Source organism: Aythya marila, assembly GCF_965140915.1.
Source record: "Aythya marila genome assembly, chromosome: 15".
NCBI classification, from domain to species: domain Eukaryota; kingdom Metazoa; phylum Chordata; class Aves; order Anseriformes; family Anatidae; genus Aythya; species Aythya marila.
In genome coordinates, this window is record NC_139056.1 from 16,063,529 (window position 1) to 16,083,981 (window position 20,453).

General features: G+C 45.9%; 2 protein-coding genes across 4 annotated transcripts; one reads left to right on the forward strand and one right to left on the reverse strand.

The window, feature by feature from the left end:
• Nucleotides 1-1,737: 1,737 nt before the first annotated feature.
• Nucleotides 1,738-14,760, forward strand: CIAO3 (cytosolic iron-sulfur assembly component 3). Of its 2 annotated transcripts, none has more exons than XM_082772300.1 (11): nt 1,738-1,809; nt 3,176-3,271; nt 4,625-4,768; nt 5,102-5,234; nt 5,600-5,734; nt 6,098-6,216; nt 7,277-7,406; nt 7,617-7,689; nt 11,373-11,510; nt 12,573-12,730; nt 13,381-14,759. In XM_082772300.1, exons 1-11 carry the CDS (start codon nt 1,744-1,746, stop codon nt 13,617-13,619), a joined length of 1,431 nt encoding a protein of 476 aa, XP_082628426.1. In that variant the 5' UTR covers nt 1,738-1,743; the 3' UTR covers nt 13,620-14,759. The 2 variants fall into 2 exon arrangements, with proteins under 2 accessions (XP_082628426.1, XP_082628427.1); XM_082772301.1 differs by lacking the exon at nt 1,738-1,809 and adding an exon at nt 2,365-2,985 and having other exon boundaries at nt 13,381-14,760.
• Nucleotides 14,761-15,353: 593 nt separating this feature from the next.
• On the reverse strand, nt 15,354-20,365 carry LOC309883869 (hydroxyacylglutathione hydrolase-like protein). 2 transcript variants are annotated; one of them, XM_082772312.1, is made up of 8 exons: nt 20,104-20,365; nt 19,309-19,373; nt 19,064-19,181; nt 18,674-18,782; nt 18,445-18,548; nt 18,177-18,278; nt 18,013-18,089; nt 15,354-17,730 (listed from the first exon to the last, which is right to left on the reverse strand). In XM_082772312.1, exons 1-8 carry the CDS (start codon nt 20,206-20,208, stop codon nt 17,565-17,567), a joined length of 846 nt encoding a protein of 281 aa, XP_082628438.1. In that variant the 5' UTR covers nt 20,209-20,365; the 3' UTR covers nt 15,354-17,564. The 2 variants fall into 2 exon arrangements, with proteins under 2 accessions (XP_082628438.1, XP_082628437.1); XM_082772311.1 differs by having other exon boundaries at nt 15,363-17,730; nt 18,013-18,092; nt 20,104-20,361.
• Between the last annotated feature and the right edge of the window lie 88 nt (nt 20,366-20,453).

Consider the following 20,453-nt stretch of genomic DNA (forward strand, 5'->3'; position numbering starts at 1 on the left):
TTCCCCAACAAGGCCAACTCTGGGCCATATTCCCAACTTTTATTGTTAAATGGGGAGGAAGGAAGGGGAGGGGAGCAGCAGAGAGGGGGAATTGCAGTTACTTTGCCAATTTTTCCTTCACCACTTTTCCTGCTTAGCTTCACCACTCAGGGCTTTCTAACAGCTCTGCTCATCACCTTCAATTTCTTCCTCCTTCCTCAGAGCTCTGATTTCCTAGGAAGTGCTAAAGTTCAAGAAATTATGCTACTGAAGGCAGCTGAGCTTTGTGTCTGCCAGCAGGGCTGCAGCTCTGTGTGGCTGCGGGGCAGTCGCTCTTGCATCAATATTTATTGATCAGGCAAGGGCTGCTTTTACACCCAGTGTAAAACATGAAGATAATCAAAATCAGTCAACAACCCTGCTCCAATTGCAACATTTTCTTGTAGAGGGATACCAAATACTAGTCTTTATCTCTCAAGCACACCATAAATGATATCAGCCAGCAAAAAAAAAAACAAAACTCATTAGTCACATGCAATAGGCTAGCTACTAGCACCTGCCACCTTTGGTTTGTCAACATTAAGACGTTCTCCTCACCCCACTAGACCCATCTGCACTGCTTTATGCTCATGGAAATGATCTGTTGTATGCTTTGCTCCCCAGCATTGAAGCAATTGATGGAGTTCACCCAGCACTGTCAGCACAGAAGAAACATGCTGTTTATGATTTTCAGGTCTATTTGACAGCTCAGCTCACAGAGTCAGGTAAGGTACCCATACATAACCTCTCAGTAAAGCACTAGTATTTGGATGTAGCATTTATTTGTACTCTAAACATTCACTGTTTTACACCTAATGATCACACATCTTCCCAATGCTGCAATTCAGTCACTTCTGCGTAAGTTCACAACAACACTGGGAAACAGAAAGGGAAATTGCTTCGCCTTTTGAGGCTACAGGGAATAATGGTGCAAGGAGGTGTGATATTATAGAATAAATGGAAGATAGGCAGAGAAATAAGATTTTCATTTGGCATAGTGATTTCCCGTCTCAAAGTGAATCAGAGTGTAGCTCAGACCCTGCATCTGCAACAGAATGAATATTAGCCACTCTTCTGTTAGCAGCTAAGAGATTAGCCACAGGAAGGATGCCTAGATGCATGATCTTTCAGAATATGCTGTGGCTTTTAACTCTGCGGGTCCGTTTTCTTTACAGGATCATCATGCCAGGACGGAACAACCGAAGAATTGCCAAAGAATCTGGGAGAGACGTGTTGAGGAGCTACATTAAATGAACAAGCCTTTTACCCAGACATTGCTGGAATCTATGCACTGAATAGCAGTAAAATTAGCACCAGCTTCTAAGAAAACCCAATAGCTTCCTGGTCTTTACATTGCAGTAATGAGTAAGGGCAAGACGCCTTTGGTTCCTCACGACACCACCTCCTAAAGCAAGGATTATCTGGGGTTTATATGGGAGATTTCTAGGTCTGAGCCATGTGCAACATCAGGGAGTGAAACACACATCTGTATTTGGATCTGTATTTGGAAGTGCAGCTGTAGGACTTTAACCAAGCAGAACTAAACGGGGCCCAGCGCGCTCCTCGTGGCGCCTGCACCTCAGCCCCTTGGTGCCACACTGCAGCCCCGCGCATGCGCACCGCCCTCCACGACGCCGCGCCTCGCTTGACGGCAGCGTGGCGCCCGCCTTTTGCGACGGTGTGGCAGCACCGCCCTCCGCCCGGCTGCCGCGCTTGACGGCAGCGATGGCGTCGCGGCTGAGCGGGGCGCTGCGGCTGGCGGGCCTGGACGACTACATCGCGCCCTCACAGGTGGGCAGGGGGCGGCCCGGGGCCTGGGGGGGCGGTGGTGAGGGCCGGGAAGGAGGTGGGAGAGAGGTGGAGTCCTCCAGCCGCCGTCAGGGGTCGGGGGGTACAGGGGGGAGAGGCCCCCATGGGTGTCAGCCGCCCCCATGGATGCTGGGCGCTGGCAGGGCTGGGCCCCTCCCGGCCTGGGCCCAGGGGTGTTGCCACGGGCACCGAGACACCCTAAAGGGTCACCGAGCTGCCCTAAAGGGTCACCGAATTGCCCCAAAGGTCACCGAGCCACCCCAAAGGTCACCAAGCCACCCCAAAGGGTTATCAAACCACCCCCACGGGGTCACCGAGCAACCCCAAAGGTCACCAAACCACCTCAAAAGGTCGGCCTGTGCCACCCCCAGCGGGGCTGGGGTCATGGGGGCAATGAGCAGGGCAGCAGGGGCATGGAGGTTTCTTTCCACAGTCATCCAGCACCAACAAAAGTACAAAATCCTGGACGTTTGCTTATAAATAGCGCAGAGAACTCCTGAACCTGTGGAATGGGATGTAGTAAATCCTGTTAACTGTCCCTTTGATACCTGCGTTTCCCAGTGAAGTCTCCCACGTAAATGATGTGACCTGCTGCTCTGCTTCAAATACAGTTCCTTGCTTGGTTTATTCACTGAGCAGAAGTGAAGAATCGTAGAGACTTGTGCCTATAGTCTCTGAATCTGGCAAAATGCAGAACAAAAATGTAGTAAGGTTGGATTAAGTTAGGGGTGAATCTGTTTAAAGGTGTTGGCAGAGCAAGGATGCTAAAAGGCAAAACGGATTGTAGCTGTGGAAGTAGGACAAGGAGTCATAAAGTGCGTAAACAATAAAAATCACACAAAATGTGAAAATACCCCTGAGACTTCATCACAGTACAATACAGAAAACTGGAAGCTGTCCATCTGAGGTCGTCAGAGTCCTTTCGACATTGCATGAAACTTCATTGGCACTAGCCACATGTAGACTGTAGTGACCACGCCTCCATCGGTTAAAATTCGCAATGAAGGCTGCACGATCATCTGTCAGATTCGAGAGAGGAGAGGAAGACTTTGCAGGCAAGGCTCCTGAAAATACAGCTGTGCTATTTGAGAAAGAACACAGAAACTCTCCTCTGGTTTTGGTATGATGCTGAAAAAGTGTTCCTTCTGTAAAAAAGGGGTAAGCGGATTTTGCTGGTACGTTTTCCCTTGGTGCTTATAAACACCGTAAGTGTATCCAGCATTGCTTAAAGTGGGTAGGAGGCATTCACTCTAGAACGAGTCTTTGGGTTTGATCGTTTTAGTTTCTGTGAAATCAGCCTTCTGTGCGTCATTGCTCATCTCGTTCTGGGGCTTTATTTCTCTTTCAGGAATGTATCAAGCCTGTAAAGGTGGAAAAAAAGCCTGGAAAAGCAGCAGCTAAGATCAAAATTGAAGCAGACGGGAGCTATTTTCAGATCGGTCAGGTATTTGTGATTTTTCTTTATTATTGTGTAAAATATGCAGAAAATGCTAACGTATTGTTACATATTAATAGTTGTAGCCTATTAAATACTTCACAGAGGACCAAGATGTAATAAGTGTTGCTTTTGTCATCAGCATTCTCACATCTTTTTTCCAAAGTCCAACTTGTTAATGATTAAATTTTACAAGTAATAATTCTGATTTGGTGTCTATTATTATGCTCTAAACATTGACAATAACTAATGGTGATTTTTAGTACAAGAGCAGATAAGCTAAGTCTTTTTTGCCATCAATTCTTAAACATTAATAATTCCTAGATTATTTGAGATAATGTCTTTTTTATTGCACTGTTTCATACGGTTACTTTCAAAGAGATTCGATTAGATTAGATGGTCTTTTAACTTTAAAAAAGTGGGGCAGGGGATGCAGTACTTCTAAAGGAGCCTGATTTCTGATTAAATATTTTAATTCAGTAGTACCTAATTGCTCTGTGTCTGACTTTATTGAGATATGAAGTTTAAGGGGGAGAGTCTCATTGCAAAACTGATTTATTCGGGGCAATTACAACGAAAAATATTTCCTTCTATTGCCATACCACACAATGATAGTCAGCCATACATTTCCCTTTTAGTGTCTGTGTAAGTTTTGCACGCAAAAAAATCTGCAGAACATTCAGCATCACCTAAAAATATTAGCAAGTTGTAGTCCGGTTACATGATTTCTTTAGCAGGAGTGAAATTCAAGACTCCTGTGAAGAAACAGCTCCAGTACTATTCAATAATATGAGCTGCGTCTGACAGAGGTGGCAAAGCTGCTGTGCTTTCTCAAGGGTAGATGTTCACTACACACTGGAGGTTGGGTCTTAAAGGCTTAGGATCTCTGTGGTCTACAGTTTTGTGGTTAAAGTTGCAGCTGCAATCTGTAGTATGTTTGCCATGGCGGCCCAGCTTTTAGCCACCCACAAGCTGAAAAACTACAAGACAGGCCGTATTTGCTCCTGGGAAAGTATATAATTGCAGTGTTTTGGAACAATGTCAGCCCACCGGATAGCAGAAATAACTGTGGCCTCAGCAACTGTTCCATATTTGCTGACAAGTTCATGGTCTTGCTAAAGTTTATCCTGAAGTTCCTCAACATATTTGTGTGGATATGCCGAATGATCACATTAAAATCAGCAACCTTCAAAGATACATCTTCCTCCTTGTTTTACTGAAAAAGAAAGAAAGAAATAAACCAGGGGGGTAAAAGGAGCAATATCTAATATCTTTGTTACTAAACAGAGTAAAGGTTAGAAACTGCCTCCCTGCCTAATTCTCTATTGCGATCTAAATCGAATCTAATCTGTTTCTGCCTAGGATGGAGAAGCACAAAAACTGGAGAAGGCTAAAATTACTCTGAACGACTGTTTAGCTTGTAGTGGCTGCATTACGTCAGCAGAGAGTGTGTTAATCACTCAGCAGAGCCACGAAGAGCTCTGTAAAATACTAACTTCTAACAAGGTAGGTGACAAGACACGGGGAGGTAGGCTGCAAAGTATTAGGGTCTTAATAGATTGGTGTGGTGCGTCTGTAGAAGCGTGTTTGGAAACAGAACACACAAAAATTAGTTTCAAAGATGGGAAGGATCTGAATACATTCTCAGTGAGGTGTGGTACATTTTCCAGTTTTTTAAAAAGTAGTCATAGGTTTGGGAATGTCCTTTTTATGTTGCCAGCATATGTTAGTAACTTGGGAGGTGAACTGGGAGATATTTGGTGAAGTTCTAATGTGCTACAATACTGCATGAGCTCTATTAGTACTGTCTGAACAGATACTTTTTATTTATTTTTTAAGACTGCAGCTCCGAATGAACAGAAGTTGGTGGTGGTTTCTGTTTCACCACAGTCCAGAGCTTCACTAGCTGCGAGATGTAAATTGAGTGTTCTGGAAACAGCAAAGAAGTTGACTGCATTCTTAAAGAGTTTAGGCAAGTGTGGTAATGTGTTCTGTTAATCACAGGTGGGACTGCTGGGATATATGTTAGGTACAAATTTTATGAGCTCGCAAGGGTGATGTAAATTAACCTCCATCTGGATTCATAATTCTGTGTAATTTGCATTAAACTAAAATGCAAGCATTCTGCATTTTCAGTCGCAAAGTACAGTTGGAGTAATGGAGAGAAGGAACTTTAAATGATTCACATTTCTCCTGTGACTTTTGCTCTTGTCTATGCTGACATGCTGGGGAAAACAGTTCACTCACAACTGCAGAAGTTGATAGCTGTGGATATGATGTGCAGTTTGCTGCTTGTATCTTCCCTGTGAATTTTAACACGTGTGCTGTATTGCCTAGGTGTGCACTATGTATTTGATACAACCTTTTCAAGAAACTTCAGTCTGCTGGAGAGTCAAAAAGAGTTTGTAAAACGCTTTCGAAAACAAGCTGAAGACAAAAAGGCTTTGCCAATGCTAGCTTCTGCCTGTCCAGGTATGGTAGTAAATTAGTTACGGAAATAATAAAATGGCATACTAAAGTACATCAAAACAAGAATTCAGAAAGCTAGTCAGAAACATTCACATGGATAAATTTACTGAGAGGATTACTTTCTTCTCAGTACAAAGAGATCTTGGTGTTAATAGTAATAATGGTCTATGCAGCTGCCTACAGATCTTTCCAAAATGAATTGTGTTACAATTCCTTTGCTTTTTGCACTGAAGCGAGTCTGAAAATGGTTATTACTGGGTAGTAAGTCTGGGGTTGAGGGGCTGTGGGCACAGTGAATGGGTGCTTGTTGGTTTTTTTTTTTTTTTTTCATTTATTGTAGCTGTTTGCTAATTAGACTCTCCTCAGGTTGGATCTGCTATGCAGAGAAAACCCATGGCAGTTTCATCATTCCTTATATCAGCACCACCAAGTCCCCGCAGCAGGTCATGGGCTCCTTGATAAAGGGCTATTTTGCAGAACAGCAGGTAAGGTCTATTGAACAATATCTGATATATATTCCTTTGTGTTTTACAGGAGAGCTTGAAAGTAAAAAGTTGTCTTATAAATTGCCAGCAAAGGCAGCATCTCCCTCATTTCTGCATTATCTAGTAAGAAGCTGACCACTGGGCCAGTAACACTAAGCTTAAGCTTGGTGGAGTACTTAAAACCTCTCTATATTATTCAGGAAGGCTACGGAATCTGATTGCTCAGTGTACTTGTGCTGACATCTCAAATATGACTGTGTAGTATTTTCATGCTGTTCACAGTTGGTGGATAACTTAAAATAAATTAACCTAAGACAAAACTTCAGTCACTGCATACGTGCAGATCATGTCTTGTCTAAAAATTACTTGTTCTTTCCCAACTTAATGTTCTGTTTCAGTTTGACTTAGTTTTGTGCTCAGTCTTTAACCTTTGGAATCTTTCCAAATGTAAATTTGATACTTAAAGACTAGAGTTATACTAATAGCCCAGAGTTGTCCAGCAACAAACTTAAGCACCGTTTCTGATTGTATGATTTATTGCCCATTAACAAGCACTGGTTTAACGCTTGCATTAAATAATTGCTGACATCTGCATATTTGTAACAAAAATTGGCAGCTACTGAGAATATTTGGCACAAGACAGCAAAACAACGGCCTTGAGTCAATGACTTATTTCCTCAGCTTGTACTTATTTCTTGGATGGTCCTGAGTTTTTTGTCCAACTCTAGATTATTTCTCAGTTACTGATGCAGGGGTTTAGTAGCATGTTAGAAACATATCATGTACCTGAATAGGATTTCTCCACTGATTGGATCACCTGCACTAGCAATAGGTGGGGGGGGGGGGGAAACTGTGAAAGACCATGTTGGTGACACTTGCTAGCAAGGGTTCTATAAGAGAGAAAAAAATATATAAATATATTTTCATATTCAATAATCAAGAGTACTTCCAGAGGCATGGCAGCATTAATTTCTTCATTCTCATTTGTACTTGGAAAATATCTTGCACAAGACAGGTTTGATATTGACCCATCCAGCTACATTGCTGTGTCTTTTTCCAGCACTTAACACCTGACCAGATATACCATGTAACAGTAATGCCCTGTTATGACAAAAAGCTAGAGGCTTCAAGGCCAGACTTTTTCAACCAAGAGTACCAAACTCGAGATGTGGACTGTGTAATCACCACAGGTAAGCAGAGCTAGAGACAGTCTAGATAATTCTGGACTGGTTTTAATAATCTTTTTTTCGGTGGTGGAGGAAGTAATGCATGGATATTGCTGTATAATTTCACTTCAATAATACGAATCACGTTCTGGTAAAGACTGCAGATGTATGCTTAGGTATTGATCTGTGGATTGTTTTCCTTTATCCCCAAAATATGCTGTGCTTCTGTTTTAGGGGAAGTGTTAAAGTTACTGGAACAAGAAGGAGTATCTCTATCAGATGTAGATCCTGCTCCTCTGGATACCATGTAAGAACAAAATTTCATTTGTACCTTTCAGGCATGTTCTTGTTCATCCACTCTTCTTACCAAGTTCTTCAACACAATTTGCCTTCTGCTACTGTTCTCCTGTGCACAAGGCTGCACGTGTTTGCATTTATTTGTTTTCACTAATTTTGAATCAGTACAATTCCGCATAAAGTACTTTAGGGATCTGTGACAAATTTACACTTTTGGAGCACCTGTAGCTCTTTGCTAGATTTTAGTAGATCAAGGATTAGCAATTCTCACCGTAAATCATCAGGATTGCTATAACTAGCTCAGTAAGAGTGTAACAGCAAAATAATTGTGCAGAGAAGTGCAAATTGCATCACGGTTGTTTCATTACTTTTACTCCCAATATAACTGGTGGAATCCTATGAAAATCTACCTGCATGCTCAGAGGAGTGAAATAATCTAGGTCAGCAATAAAAGAGTTTGCTGAAACAAGGCCTGGTATTGCACTGGCTGCAAACACAAGTTTGCTTGTGTCTATTCGTTATCTGAGCTTCTATAAGGATTCCAGTATTAAAGCAGAAAAAAATATTTAGGTCACTCAGCTAATCTCTGGGAGTCTTTATTTGCAAAAACATGATCTTAAACATATGCAAACCAGATGAGACTTCAGTTGCATTAACTGAAAACATCTGGTTAAGTGACAACTGCAGAGATCTAAGAGATTATAGAAACATTAAAATCACATTTTATCCCTCTAAGTTGACATGCAGTAGTGGTTCCACACTGATCATGAAACCAAAGCATTCTCTTCATCAGTTTAGAAGAAATGTCTCTGTAGCACTTTGCGTCATAATAAACATGCTACATATGTAGCAACCTTTATAAATTTTAAAAGATTAACAATATAGTTCAGAAGTTTACTGTTCAGACTAAGTTTTTAGGAGAGATTTTGATACCCCAAATACACAGAGGGCACATGAGTAGGATGTGGCTCTTGTCTGTTTTCAGTTATACCCTTTGCAGATACAACACTTGTTTTGAAATGTAGCTTATTTCTAAAAAGGATTGAAGTCTTTCCAATACAGATTGAAGTCTTTCCAATACAACTAAGTGCCATGGGCAGCCTTTGCTTAGGAGTTGTCTGAACAGCATGTGTACTTTGACATAGCTGTGAACAGAAGCATCAAGAATGTGAGATAGAGATTGTCTACTGCAGTCTGATCCCTTTTATTCAAGGGATACTTTCAAAAAAAAAACAAAACACCATAATAATGAGATTTATAGCTTATTAGAAGTAAGCTGCTTAGTGCAGCTTACTTCTGCACTTTTAGGTAAATTTAAAATGTGAACCTTGTTACCACTGATAGGTAGCAGAAGGAAGACTTTTCAAATAATACACTGAATCTGTTCTGTAGAACTCAGTCTCTCATTCACATTGCTCAGGAGGACTTCTTTAAGGAACTGAAAGCACACCAAGCCAGCAGTCACTCTTTTTTCTTTTCCTGTGATTGATCTTGTTTCACTACTATATCTGCCTTGAAAGACATGATGATATAATGATATCAGGTGATGCATAGCTGGAGTACTGATAAAACTTTAGGAACTGAGAGACTGCATAACATGGATGCAAACGTTTTTCGTGCTGCCATTAAGCTTGTATATTGAAGGAGTTTACATCAGTGCATGCGTGTAAAGCATTTTACTAGCACAGATGTACTCATGCATTCTGAATTTATAAATTCTTCTAGTATTGCCTTTTTCTAACGTGGCTCATGCACAAATTACTTTCACATCCAAAAAAAAAAAAGTCTTCAGCTGTAATAACCGTCTGCATGGCTAATTCCCAAAGGTAGTTTCAGAAGTTGTCCATGTAAACAAGCACTTCTGTACTACATCTTTTATTGCTATACTATTAACAGAAAATCAAGGAGTTAAAAAAACATTCTGAAGTGTTTGGATTCATTTAGGAAATAACATTATGGAGGTGTCAGTTATAACATAGAACAAAATGTCTAATTACTTGATAAAAATCTCTGGCTCACTCCTTAGGAGTACATTCTGAGCACTAGGCCTCATGCTTGTGGTGATAAAGTGCTTCTATAACCTTTTGCTAGCTTTAACTTACTCAGTAAATTGACTGGTTACAAACTACACGTATTCATCAGAACTTGGAGCATTAACATAAGCAGTCCAATGACTGTTGTTCTGCCTTATCCTCCAGCACGTGGAAAAGCCCATTAAGAGGTTATTATATTTGGCAGCAAGAACGAGATAAAGTGCCAGAAATCTGAGGACTTTTGCTGGTATAACTGTTTGCTCCAGGCCAGCTCTAAAGCTTACTGGCAGCCTCAGTTTAAGAGAGTAGCAGTACGTGAGGCCAGACACACTGAAACATTTCATTAATGAAGCTCAGTTCCTGTAAACAAGATCAAATTAAAAATAGTTTCTGAAGGTGATTACAGGCTAAAGTGTTGCCTTCTGCAGTTCTTCTAAAACTAAGATTTTATCGCAAGAGGCAACATCTTCGATTTGACTTGAAACTGCTTGGCCTGAATTCAAGTGTTTTCCCTCCTGCAGCTGTTAGTAGGAAAATGCAAGTGTCACTGCCTGATGAGTGCTTATAAGCATACCCCACATTTTATTATTCTCTTATAACAAAAGCTATTGTTGCGGCTTCCATCTGGTGAGCTGTTTTTCAAGAAACATTATCTTGACCTCTAAGTACTTGGTCGTGTTTTAGGATATCAGTGAGATGGAATTATTTGTGCAGAACTTGAATTAACAGAACTTATGTTAGCGCAGTTATTCAACACCAGAGACGTGGTAAACTAGAACCAGGTTCCTGCTGAGGACAACCATTTACAGAACAAATGCCCTGGCATTATTAGGTTTGTTTATCTTTATGTTCTGCAACTCTGATGGCCATGTGAAACCACAGCAACACTGGTTTCATCTCTTCATGCTTGGACGGACAGCACTGATACCTCCCTGAAGCGTTCTCTGATGTCCTGGCAACTAGACATAAGTACCCATTTTCCCCCCCAAAAAAGCGTGTTGTAACAGAGGACCAGAGAGCTTTAAATAATGAACTCAGCTTTTGCTGATGTTGCAGAAAAGCTTTATGACTGATGTCTCTTGACTGACTCTAGACTGTGTTCTCCACAAGAAGCACAGGCTGCACAGATCCATACCCCCACTGCTTCATTATTTCCCTCCTCCCATTTCTAAGTATAACCCAGGATGTTTGTAGAGATACTAAACAGGAAGCTAAGTAAAAAATGCATTCACTTAGACAGCTCAGGTAATTGCCCTCATAACTCAAATGTTCCCAAATGTAGTTTTGTTGTGTGAAGATTAAGTTGGCAGTAGGATCAAGTCACAGTATTTCCACTGAGCTTAACCCAAGGGATGTTAGCACAGAGTTAAATCTGCAGGGCACTGAAGCTATAAATAGTCTCTTCCCAGGAGAAAAGGAAAGGCTAGGAGTTCAAAGGGAGCCGGTCTGTGGCTTGTTCTATTGCTTTTGAATTCCCTGGATGAAAATTCTGCTATCAGAGAACCTCACAGGACTAACAACATGATGTTTCTATTAGAAGTACTGAAGCTGTTTTAGTATTGGTGTAATGAAACTTCTGTTTGAAGGAACAGTGGGCTTTGCACTGGCTGTTGTTTTATCAAAGAGTCCCTTAAAACTGCTGCTTTCTTCCCTTCCTCAGGTTTAGTAGTGCTGCAGAAGAGGAACTCACTAGCCACTCAGGAGGTGGTTCTGGTGGTTATTTGGAGCACATATACAAGTATGCAGCCAAGGAACTCTTTGGAATTCAAGTGGATACAATTCAGTACAAACCTTTAAAGTAAGAAGTTTAAAGTTTTTACAGAAAGCACTATTTTTATTGCAATTCTGTTTATGCTTTGCCTTGCTGATGGGCTGAAACTTTCTTTGCAATGTTAAACATTTTACTTTGAGGCATGGGAATTGGCTTCTCACTCCCACAGTTGCTGAGCCATAAATCAGCCAGCACTCCATGCAGCCTGGCCCTTGGAGACTTCTAGCCCCTTCACCACCCACACATTTCATTTTGGCCTGATAAATTTTCCCAGTATCAAGTTTCAGATAATTTTAGAGCAACCTAGAAGTCAGAGCTTACAGGGATCTGAGTTGTCTCACCTGCAGACAGGCCAATAATGTAACCCTGTTACTGATGTAGCTATCATGGAAGAGAAAAAATCTTATGTCAGGATTTTGGAACTCAGTTTTAACAGTGTTATGGTAAGGCAGAAAAAAGTTACTTCAGTTTGGGTATAGAGGCACGTTTAGCTGAAATTCCTGCATGCTTCCTATGTATAAGCTTAATGTGACATTTGTAGTGAATTACAGCCCTGATTAACACTGTTAGGGCTTAGGAGTCTGTTGTAGGAAGCAGATGGAATATGGACGCAGTTCTTTGCAGTCTCCATACAAAACGCTTGATAAAAGTGAAATTACTTATTATCAGGAACAGGTATTTCCACTAATGTTAGGAGCGCAGAAGCCTTCAATGATCGTTACCTCCATGGTTTTATGACCCACTACAGTTTAAGTTTCCTTCAGTAGCCTCACTGATGTGTAAGTTGGCTGAAGCCAGCTCAGGTGGCCCGTCACAGTGAAACTTCAGTTTAGGCTCCATTTGCTTAGGTTTTAAGGATTTATTCATTATGGGTGTTCTTCAGGAAACTGAGTTCAAGCAGCAGGTCCTCAGACAGGATCAGAAAAGGATTTGTAAGCTAGCTCTGCCAACTGTTTCGCTTCAGTGGCAAAGAACTAGGACAGCTTTCTCAAATAAGACTCTATGAAGAATTTTGTTTCGACGTAGGCTTCTTTGAAGTTTAAAATAGAAGTTAATTTTGATAAGACATTCTCTGCTCTTGTTCCTCAGAAACAAGGACTTCCAAGAGGTGACACTGGAGAAGGATGGAGTAGTTCTGCTCCAGTTTGCCTTGGCATACGGATTTCGAAACATACAAAACTTAGTGCAAAAGTTGAAACGAGGGAAGTCACCCTATCACTACGTTGAAGTCATGGCCTGTCCATCAGGTAAGGCTGCACAGGGATTTCACTGCTACAGTCTGTAGCTGTAGGAAGCCATATGGAGCTGTAACTAAAATGTGAGACGACAGCAGCTTCTCACATCCCTGAATGTTGTGGCAAAGTCTTCAAATTCTTAAGATGTGATAGTACCAACATGGGATTAGCAAGGGGTATGTGTGTTTCCCTACCTAGAAACTAGTAATTCTTCGGGATTTAAGTAATTACAGTTAAATTTCATGTTGAAACAGCAAATCCAGAACATATCCCAAGATATTTATCTTACCTTCAGTTGAGACCACAGGGCTGTTTTTGCCTAGGTTGCATACTGGCTTTTTTTTTTTTTTCTTTCCCTGACAACAGGGGAAGAAAGCCATCCCTCCTTGCTTCCTCTTATCTCTGCCTCCCTGGCACTTCCCAGGAAGCCTTGGAGCCCTGTCACAGCTGGGCTGAATTAATTAGCATTGGGTCACACCAGGCAGTGAGCTCCCCTCTTGGGCTGCTGCCTGCCCTGCTGCTGTTAGATAATGAGGGCGTGTTCTTATTTCTGCAGCTGTTCACAGGTGGAAAGCAAGCTTAACCGTAGCTGGTTTTGTTTTCCTGATAAAACTGAAGTAATGTCTAAACTCAGTGATCTTTTCCCACTTTGTTTTACGCAGGCTGTTTAAATGGAGGTGGTCAGATTGAACTGGAAGGTGAATCCAGCAAGGATGGGCTCCAGCAAGTTGAGAAGCTGTATAATTCTCTTAAGGCTGAAATTCCAGAGGAGAACCGGACTGTAACTGAACTGTATGAGCAGTGGCTGGGTGGCACGGAGTCAGAAAAGGCTGGGAAAGCTTTGCATACAGAGTACCACGCAGTGGAGAAAATAAGCACTGGATTTAACATCAAATGGTGAAGACTGATGCTGGATGCAGATCTGTGAAGCCCAGATGAACTCAGTGCCTTTTAAAGTTGATTGTATTTAAGATTCTCAAGAGACTGCTAAAGCTCAGCGCCATCACTGGTGAACTGCACTTTCTGACTCTCCTTGGGGAGAAGGTAATGTGCATTTAGGCAGGCAATACTAATTCCTACAGCTTTATAATTATTATAATGATGTGAATAAAAGACAAACAGTGACTTAAATACATGTTAAAAGAAGCAGTAATGTATCTTAGCCTCTACAGTCTCTAACGACTAAATCTGCATTCCCTTTACAATCCTATTCCTAACATAAATGACATATTTAAGGTACTGAAGGATTTGGCTTGAAGTAGACTGTAACCTCACCAAGATGAGCTTTATGCTACCTGAGAGTATTTCCCATCCAGGCTTTGCTGTATTTTTTTACAGCACTAAGTTTTATGGCTGTCTCTTTTGGGACATCCCTATTTAGTTATAAATGGTCTAATTAGACCTTGGGCTTTGTTTTTATGTTTCTCTGCCCCTGACTGGATGCCCTTGAAGTCCAGCTGCAGCCTCTCTGTACTGGCAGAGGGGGGCGGGTACCAGCAGCCTGTAATCATGCAAGAAGCATCATCTCTAGGGCTGTTCTGTGCCCTGCTGAAATGTGACTCGAATGAATGTTTAAGAAGAAAAAGCTATGTGTTTTTTTTTCCTTTAATTATAACAGTCATCCATAACTGGGGACAATTACATCTCTCCCTCCATAAATACATAGAGACACACACACAACTGTCACAGCTACACTGGCCTCAACAGTTACTGATGAGTAATATCCTTAAACTCAGCAAAAACAGTTTTTACAGTGCTTCAAGTAAGAATTTATTGCTACTTTTCTTTTTGACAAAAGTCCTTGGTGTCTTTGAAAGGTGTTAATTTATAAAAGGTCATAGAAAAAGAAGGCTGGGGGATGTAGTCATCACAGTTTACCAGAACAATCCAAGAGGTTAGCAAAAATACATCTGATTTAATGTGGTGCATTACAGTGCTTTGCCAAAACACGTATGGATGTGAACTAGATTTGGTCTTTTGTTATAGAAGATGACGTGTGCTTGACTTGCTATCTGTATTTTTACGAATGGGTGTTTTCAGAACTATTTACAGAAAAAAAAAAAACAACTGTGAATGACTAACTCTGTTTTGGTCTTTTTAATCTGAATGTCGTTTCATGGAGTGACAGCATGTATAGGAAGGGGACAGTGGAAGTGGGAGGAGTTGCAGCTGTGCCTTACTTCAAGGTGAAGGGACACTGGCAGATATGGAATCTCCTTGTGACTGCTGTAGCTGCAAGTGAAAATGAATTTAAAAATCATGTTCTTCCTTCACTTAAATATTTCTCCTTTTCCCAGTTACTTTCTGCAGAGTCATTCTTCATCACATAGCAGTGAAGTAGATGAGAATTGAACACAAAGCTGCCCGTTTGCTTTGTTCCTTCAGAGTAAATACAAACAGCCGAAGCTGGTTACTGCATCTAGCCCAAACTGAAACCTTGCCCAGACCCTTTTCAGAGATAACCCTCCCTCAGTTACTGCAGGCCTTGAGCTCAGGGCTGGCAAAAAGCAAAGCTGCCAGACCTTAACCTGTCTCTTTTAACAGCTTCTCTGACACTTCCCTCTGTTCAAGCCTCCCACTATTCATTAGAAGAAAGCCAACAGTGTAAAAGACAATTTTAATGTTTTTAATTAAAAGCTTTACATATTTTAGGTGTTGCCGATCAATCAGTGAATTCACAGTGTTCATAAGGCAAAAATCTCCCACTGTCTCCCCCTCCCTTCCCTAGTCATACACGAGCAAGTTGGTAGTTGCAGTGAATGCCCTTCTCCATGCATAGTTCTGTAACACAGTGTTATGCTAAGTAACATTTTTACCTACAGGAAGAGAGACCAGTGCTAATGCAAACGAAGTCCAACATGCTGCAGTGCTGAGCCCATAAACTGTGTACATCAGTGCAAAAGAAACACATCCTGTTCCTGTTGAGAACATGCACGTCCAGCCAGAAGTGCACAAGTCAAGCTGAATTAGCTGTAGATTAAACTGAGGATTTGCATTTTGTCACCTCCAGTTACCAACATGCACCTTACTAAAAGCTGCCAAAGGACTTTCCACCCAGACCACAGCTCCCACAAACTCTCCCAGGTGTCTGCTCTTGCCACGGTATCAAGAGCAGCTCCAGTTTCACCCAGCCTTTGAGCTGCACGCTGCTGTCAACACGAGCAAGCCCCGTGCTAGTTTGGGAACCCTCCCACATGCACCCCAGTGCATCTTCACTCACAATATACAGCGTCCAGGGGCACTCCCCAGGTACAATGCCTGTAGGGCATCACCTGCAAACTGCACCATTACATCTGAACTGAGTAACTGGGATGCAACAGTACCGAGGCAACTGGTGCAGCAGGATTGACTCTTCCCCTCCTGTGCAGAAGAGTAAATTCTAACGATATAACAAACAAACAAACAAACAAACAAAAAAACTTAGTCAAGTTTCTAGCAAGGGAAAAAATGGCCATAAATCAGGCTTCAGTGGTAACAGATGCAGTTCACAGTCCACACAACAGATCCTGAAGTCAACGCTATTCCAGTGTTAGGAACTATAAAGTTTGTAATCAGTGCTGATTAAAAGGACACCCCCTGTGGTATGGGGCTGTGGGGCCAACTCCTCTGGTTGCTCCTCTCTGTTCTCATGCAATCTGCATGACCTAGGGGTAAACTGAGCAACACCGAGCCAACGAGTCACACACATTGCACAACTGAAGGAAAGGAAAAAAGAGATTTGTGTGACTGCCCAACGCGGGGCAACCTGCCCCAAACCAGCCCCATCGGAGGGATTTCACAGCTATTTACAGAGCTACCTTCAAGCCCTATTTTTCCCTAAAAAAAGAAAACTACATTACTCAGTTTTGTAATACAACTCACCACCACCTGCAAAATAAAAGCGCTACACATTTTTCAGACTTAACAAATAAAATACAGTACTGGTTCTGCACAAACTGAACAACGAGGGCTGCATGCTCAAGAGGCATAAGAGACCCAGCTGCTCCTCACTCTTACTCCAGAGGAAAGGCGAGGTATGTGTGAATTTCTCCAGTATTTTTCCAGTATTCTATCTTGAGGGAAAAAAATTGTAATGGATCCATAGCAGCACACTGTTGCTGCCTAAAAGCTCTCCCCCCCTGAAAAGCACTGTATGGAGTGGATGAGAGCATGCTCTCCTCCACACCTGAACTCCACCTGAAGGTATCCTGCAAGGCTTAAGCAATTTGGACGGCTCCGCTAAGTCAGCAATTGCCTTAGAAACCCCTCCACGATCTCCTACATTGCCTACTATAAACCAGAAAGTAAAAAAGGAAAAAAAAAAACACACAAACCACAACGCAGGCAGGGTTTCTGTCAGCCCAGCTCTGAAGTCCAGCAGCTGCTGATGCCCAGCTCGATGCCCAGCCCCTGGCTGCTGGGAGCCCGGGGCCAGCCCTGCGGCAGCTCCTGCGTGTCCCCAGTGCCTCGCACCCGTCCCTGCCCCGGGCCTGATCAGGGCATGGGGACACCCCGGGTAGTTCGAGGCAGCTGGAGGCAGCACTGCCTGGAGCCCGCTGGGTGCTGCCAATCTCCCCGCTCCCCTCAGACGCCTCCTCACCCTCTGCAGCAGCACCCACATCCCGGTGGCGCAGGGCTGACCAGCGTGGCTGCTCGCTGGAGGCAGCCACACGTTTCCAAAGCTCCTGAAGGCAGCAGGAGCTGGGCTCGGCGCTGGAGAGAGCGACAGCAGATTGGGCTGAAAATGAGCAGGTTTGGGACAGGAGCCCCTTCCCAGCGGTGAGGCCCTCACCGCCACCACCGGGATGCTGAACTTCGGTGGCTGTGCCCACGGTCACACCAGGGAGCCGCCTGCTGCCACCACGGCTCACTTCTTCTCCAGAAAGGGGCTGAAAAGTCCCCAGTCGAAGGCCAGCACGGCCTGGGGATGGGGCCGCTCCTTGGGCTTCTTGAAGTTATCCTTCTCGGTGCGGAGAGCCCTCAGCACCTCCACCGGCTCCGTCTTGCCCGTGAATTTCTGCACAGCCTCCTCCCTGCAAGGGCAACGGCTCCGCTGGGATGGTGGGGACGGGATGGGGACCCAGCTCGACACTGGGACAGCGAGGGGCATGGCCTCAGGTTGGGGGCACTGTGGGCATGTGGCACCCTCCCTTCCCTCGGGGTTCGGAGTTCCCACTGTCCAACAAAACCATTGGGAGAAGGGGTGATGCTGGAGGGGAAGAGGGAGCAGGTTTGGGGGCAGGAGCAGCAGGACAGGGATGGACACGGGCCCCGTTTCAGGCCCTTTGTGCCCCCAAGGTGCTGGCTCTGCTTACGTGACCCGCAGGAAGGGGTTGTAGAGGAACTCCTCCTGCAGTGTGGAGGGCACCGTGGGCAAGTCGTCATCATCCCGCTGCTGCAAAGAACCAGATGCGTCCAAAAACCCGCTGGCACCCAACATCCCCCCCACCATCACCTCTATGGCAGCACGGACACCTACCTTGGCCCACGCAAGTTTCTTCTTCACTGCTTCGTTCTCCGGTTCCACTTTTAAGGCGAACTTGAGGTTTCGGACGGTGCACTCGTGGCCGCAGAACACTTTCTGCAAGGGCAGTGGGAAGCACCCAGCGTCGCAAGCGCTCCTGGTGCCAGATCCAACCCTGCTGCACCCCAGTGCATGCAGCCCCAAGGATGGGCACTGCCACCCCATCAGCGCCCCCAATATTTCGCCCCCCCCAGGCAGGGGGGGGGAGATGCAGGGTGCTCACCGTCTCCTTCGGCAAAGCCCCCAGCACCTGGGTGAGGTTGGTGTACATCTGCTCCGCCGTCCCCTCGAAGAACTTCCCGCAGCCTCCCACGAACAGGGTGTCACCTGCGGGGTGACACGGGGCTGGGCACGGGGGGGACCCCAAACCCACAGCCAGACAGGGGAACGCGGTGGATTTGCCCCAGGAGCATGGGGTGGGGATGGGCTGCGTGGCAGCAGGGTGGGGGTACCTGAGAAGAGAGCCGGCGCGTCTGGGGAGCCGTCCTCCCACATGAAGTAGCACATATGGCCTGAGGTGTGGCACGGGGTGAAGAGGCACCTCACGTGGATGGCCCCGAACTGTGGGGACGGAGGGTTTGGTCTATGGCCAGGCATATCTGGGCTCACCGCGGACCCCCGGCTTCCCCAAACCCCCGTGCTGCCTGCCCAGGGCCTAGTGGGTGGGGGACACTGAAGGGGACACAGCCTTTGGGGTGCCCCAACGCCATCCCAAACATGCTGGGAAGGGGACAGGGCTTCTCCCCATGGTCAGCACGCCCACCCCACATGAAAGGTGCCACCCCTGCATCACCCTGGGGGCCGCACACCCACAAACACCCCCGGGCGCAGGGCACACGCACCGTCAGCTCCTCGTTGGGGGCCACCTTGTGCGTCAGGGCCCCGATCCGCTCATCGGCGCCGTACACCCGCAGCCCGGGGCACAGCCTCGCCAGCTCCTCATTGCCCCGCGCGTGGTCCCTGCACGGGGAGAGGAGGCAACGGGCACCGCTGGGCACTGCTGGGCACCACTGGGCACTACTGGGCATGATCATGGCCATGGGCACGGCCACCACCTGCACCCCGTACAGAGGCCAGTGACACTTACCAGTGGTGGTGGGTGGTGAGGACGGCTCGCAGCACCACGTCCTCCCTCCTGACGATCTCCAGCAGCTGGAAGGGGCCAGGAGCAGAAGGTGGTGAGCACCCAACACCTCGCACCCAACACCAACACCACACACCCAACACCCCGCAGCCGCTCTCGGAGCACCCAGCACAGCACAGGATCGGTCCCGCACCGACCCCGCTCTGCAAACCGGGTGCCCAGGGAGAGGAAAGGCACCCCAAAAACCACACACGGCCAGAGGGGGCTGAAGGCACAGCTCAACATGCAGGACCCATCGCACAGAGCCGGGCAGGGGGTGCAAAGGGGCAGCTCTCAGGGGGTCGGGGGCTGTTTTGGGGCCGGGCTCATTTTGGGGCCGGGGTTGGCACAGCAGCAGCAGGGAGTTGGGCCCGGTGCGCCCCCCCCCCCCTCCGCTCCTCCGCTGCAACCGGGGCTCGGCCGCTTGGAGCCACCCCGGGGGGAGCCCAAATTCAGCGCCCCCGGGGCTGACCCTCCTGGAGGAGGAAGGAAACGTGCGAGCAAGCGGCGAACGTTTAAAAAAAAAAGCGAAAAAAAAAATAAAAAAAAAAAAAAGAGGAAAAACAAAACAGAAAGCGGCGGCGCCTGCCGTGCCTGCAGCGGGGGGGGGGGGAAGGGGGGCACGGGGACGGCTTTAGGGGGACCGATGGGGGCCGGTCGGGCTGTGGGGGGGCTTTGGGGTGCCCGTAGGGGGGGTCTGCTCCGGGTTGAGCCCCCCCCGAGCCCCCCCTTGGCAAGGGGAAGGGCCCAAGCTCTCACCCTTTTGGGCACGGCGGCGTCCACGGCCACGGCGTCTCGGGTGCGCTCCTCGATGACCAGGTACATGTAGTTGTCCTCCAGCACCGACACCACCTTCACCTTCATCTCCCGGAGCCACCCGCAGGGACCCCCCCCGGGAACCCCCCCCCGCGGAGCCGGAGGCGGCCGCTACCTGCGGGAGGGGCCGGGCGGGGAGGGAGGGGAAGGGACGGGACGGGAGGGAGGGGAAGGGAGGGGAGGGGAAGGGCTGCGGCGGGGGAGGGTGGCGTCCAACCTCGTCCCCTTCCCTCCCTCCTTTTCCCTTCCCTCCCTCTTTTTCTTCTTCCGTCCTGCCCTCCCTCCCTCCTTTT

What these genes read in the sequence shown, in the direction of transcription:
- CIAO3 (XM_082772300.1), top strand. Translation starts at nt 1,744, where the DNA reads ATGGCGTCGCGGCTGAGCGGGGCGCTGCGGCTGGCGGGCCTGGACGAC. An exon ending in GCTAGCTTCTGCCTGTCCAG is followed by an intron (nt 5,735 to 6,097) that starts GTATGGTAGTAA and finishes GACTCTCCTCAG; the next exon opens with GTTGGATCTGCTATGCAGAG. An exon ending in AGTCATGGCCTGTCCATCAG is followed by an intron (nt 12,731 to 13,380) that starts GTAAGGCTGCAC and finishes TGTTTTACGCAG; the next exon opens with GCTGTTTAAATGGAGGTGGT.
- LOC309883869 (XM_082772311.1), bottom strand. Translation starts at nt 20,208, where the DNA reads ATGAAGGTGAAGGTGGTGTCGGTGCTGGAGGACAACTACATGTACCTG. An exon ending in CTCACCACCCACCACCACTG is followed by an intron (nt 19,182 to 19,308) that starts GTAAGTGTCACT and finishes CTCCCCGTGCAG; the next exon opens with GGACCACGCGCGGGGCAATG. An exon ending in GGGCTTTGCCGAAGGAGACG is followed by an intron (nt 18,279 to 18,444) that starts GTGAGCACCCTG and finishes CTGCCCTTGCAG; the next exon opens with AAAGTGTTCTGCGGCCACGA.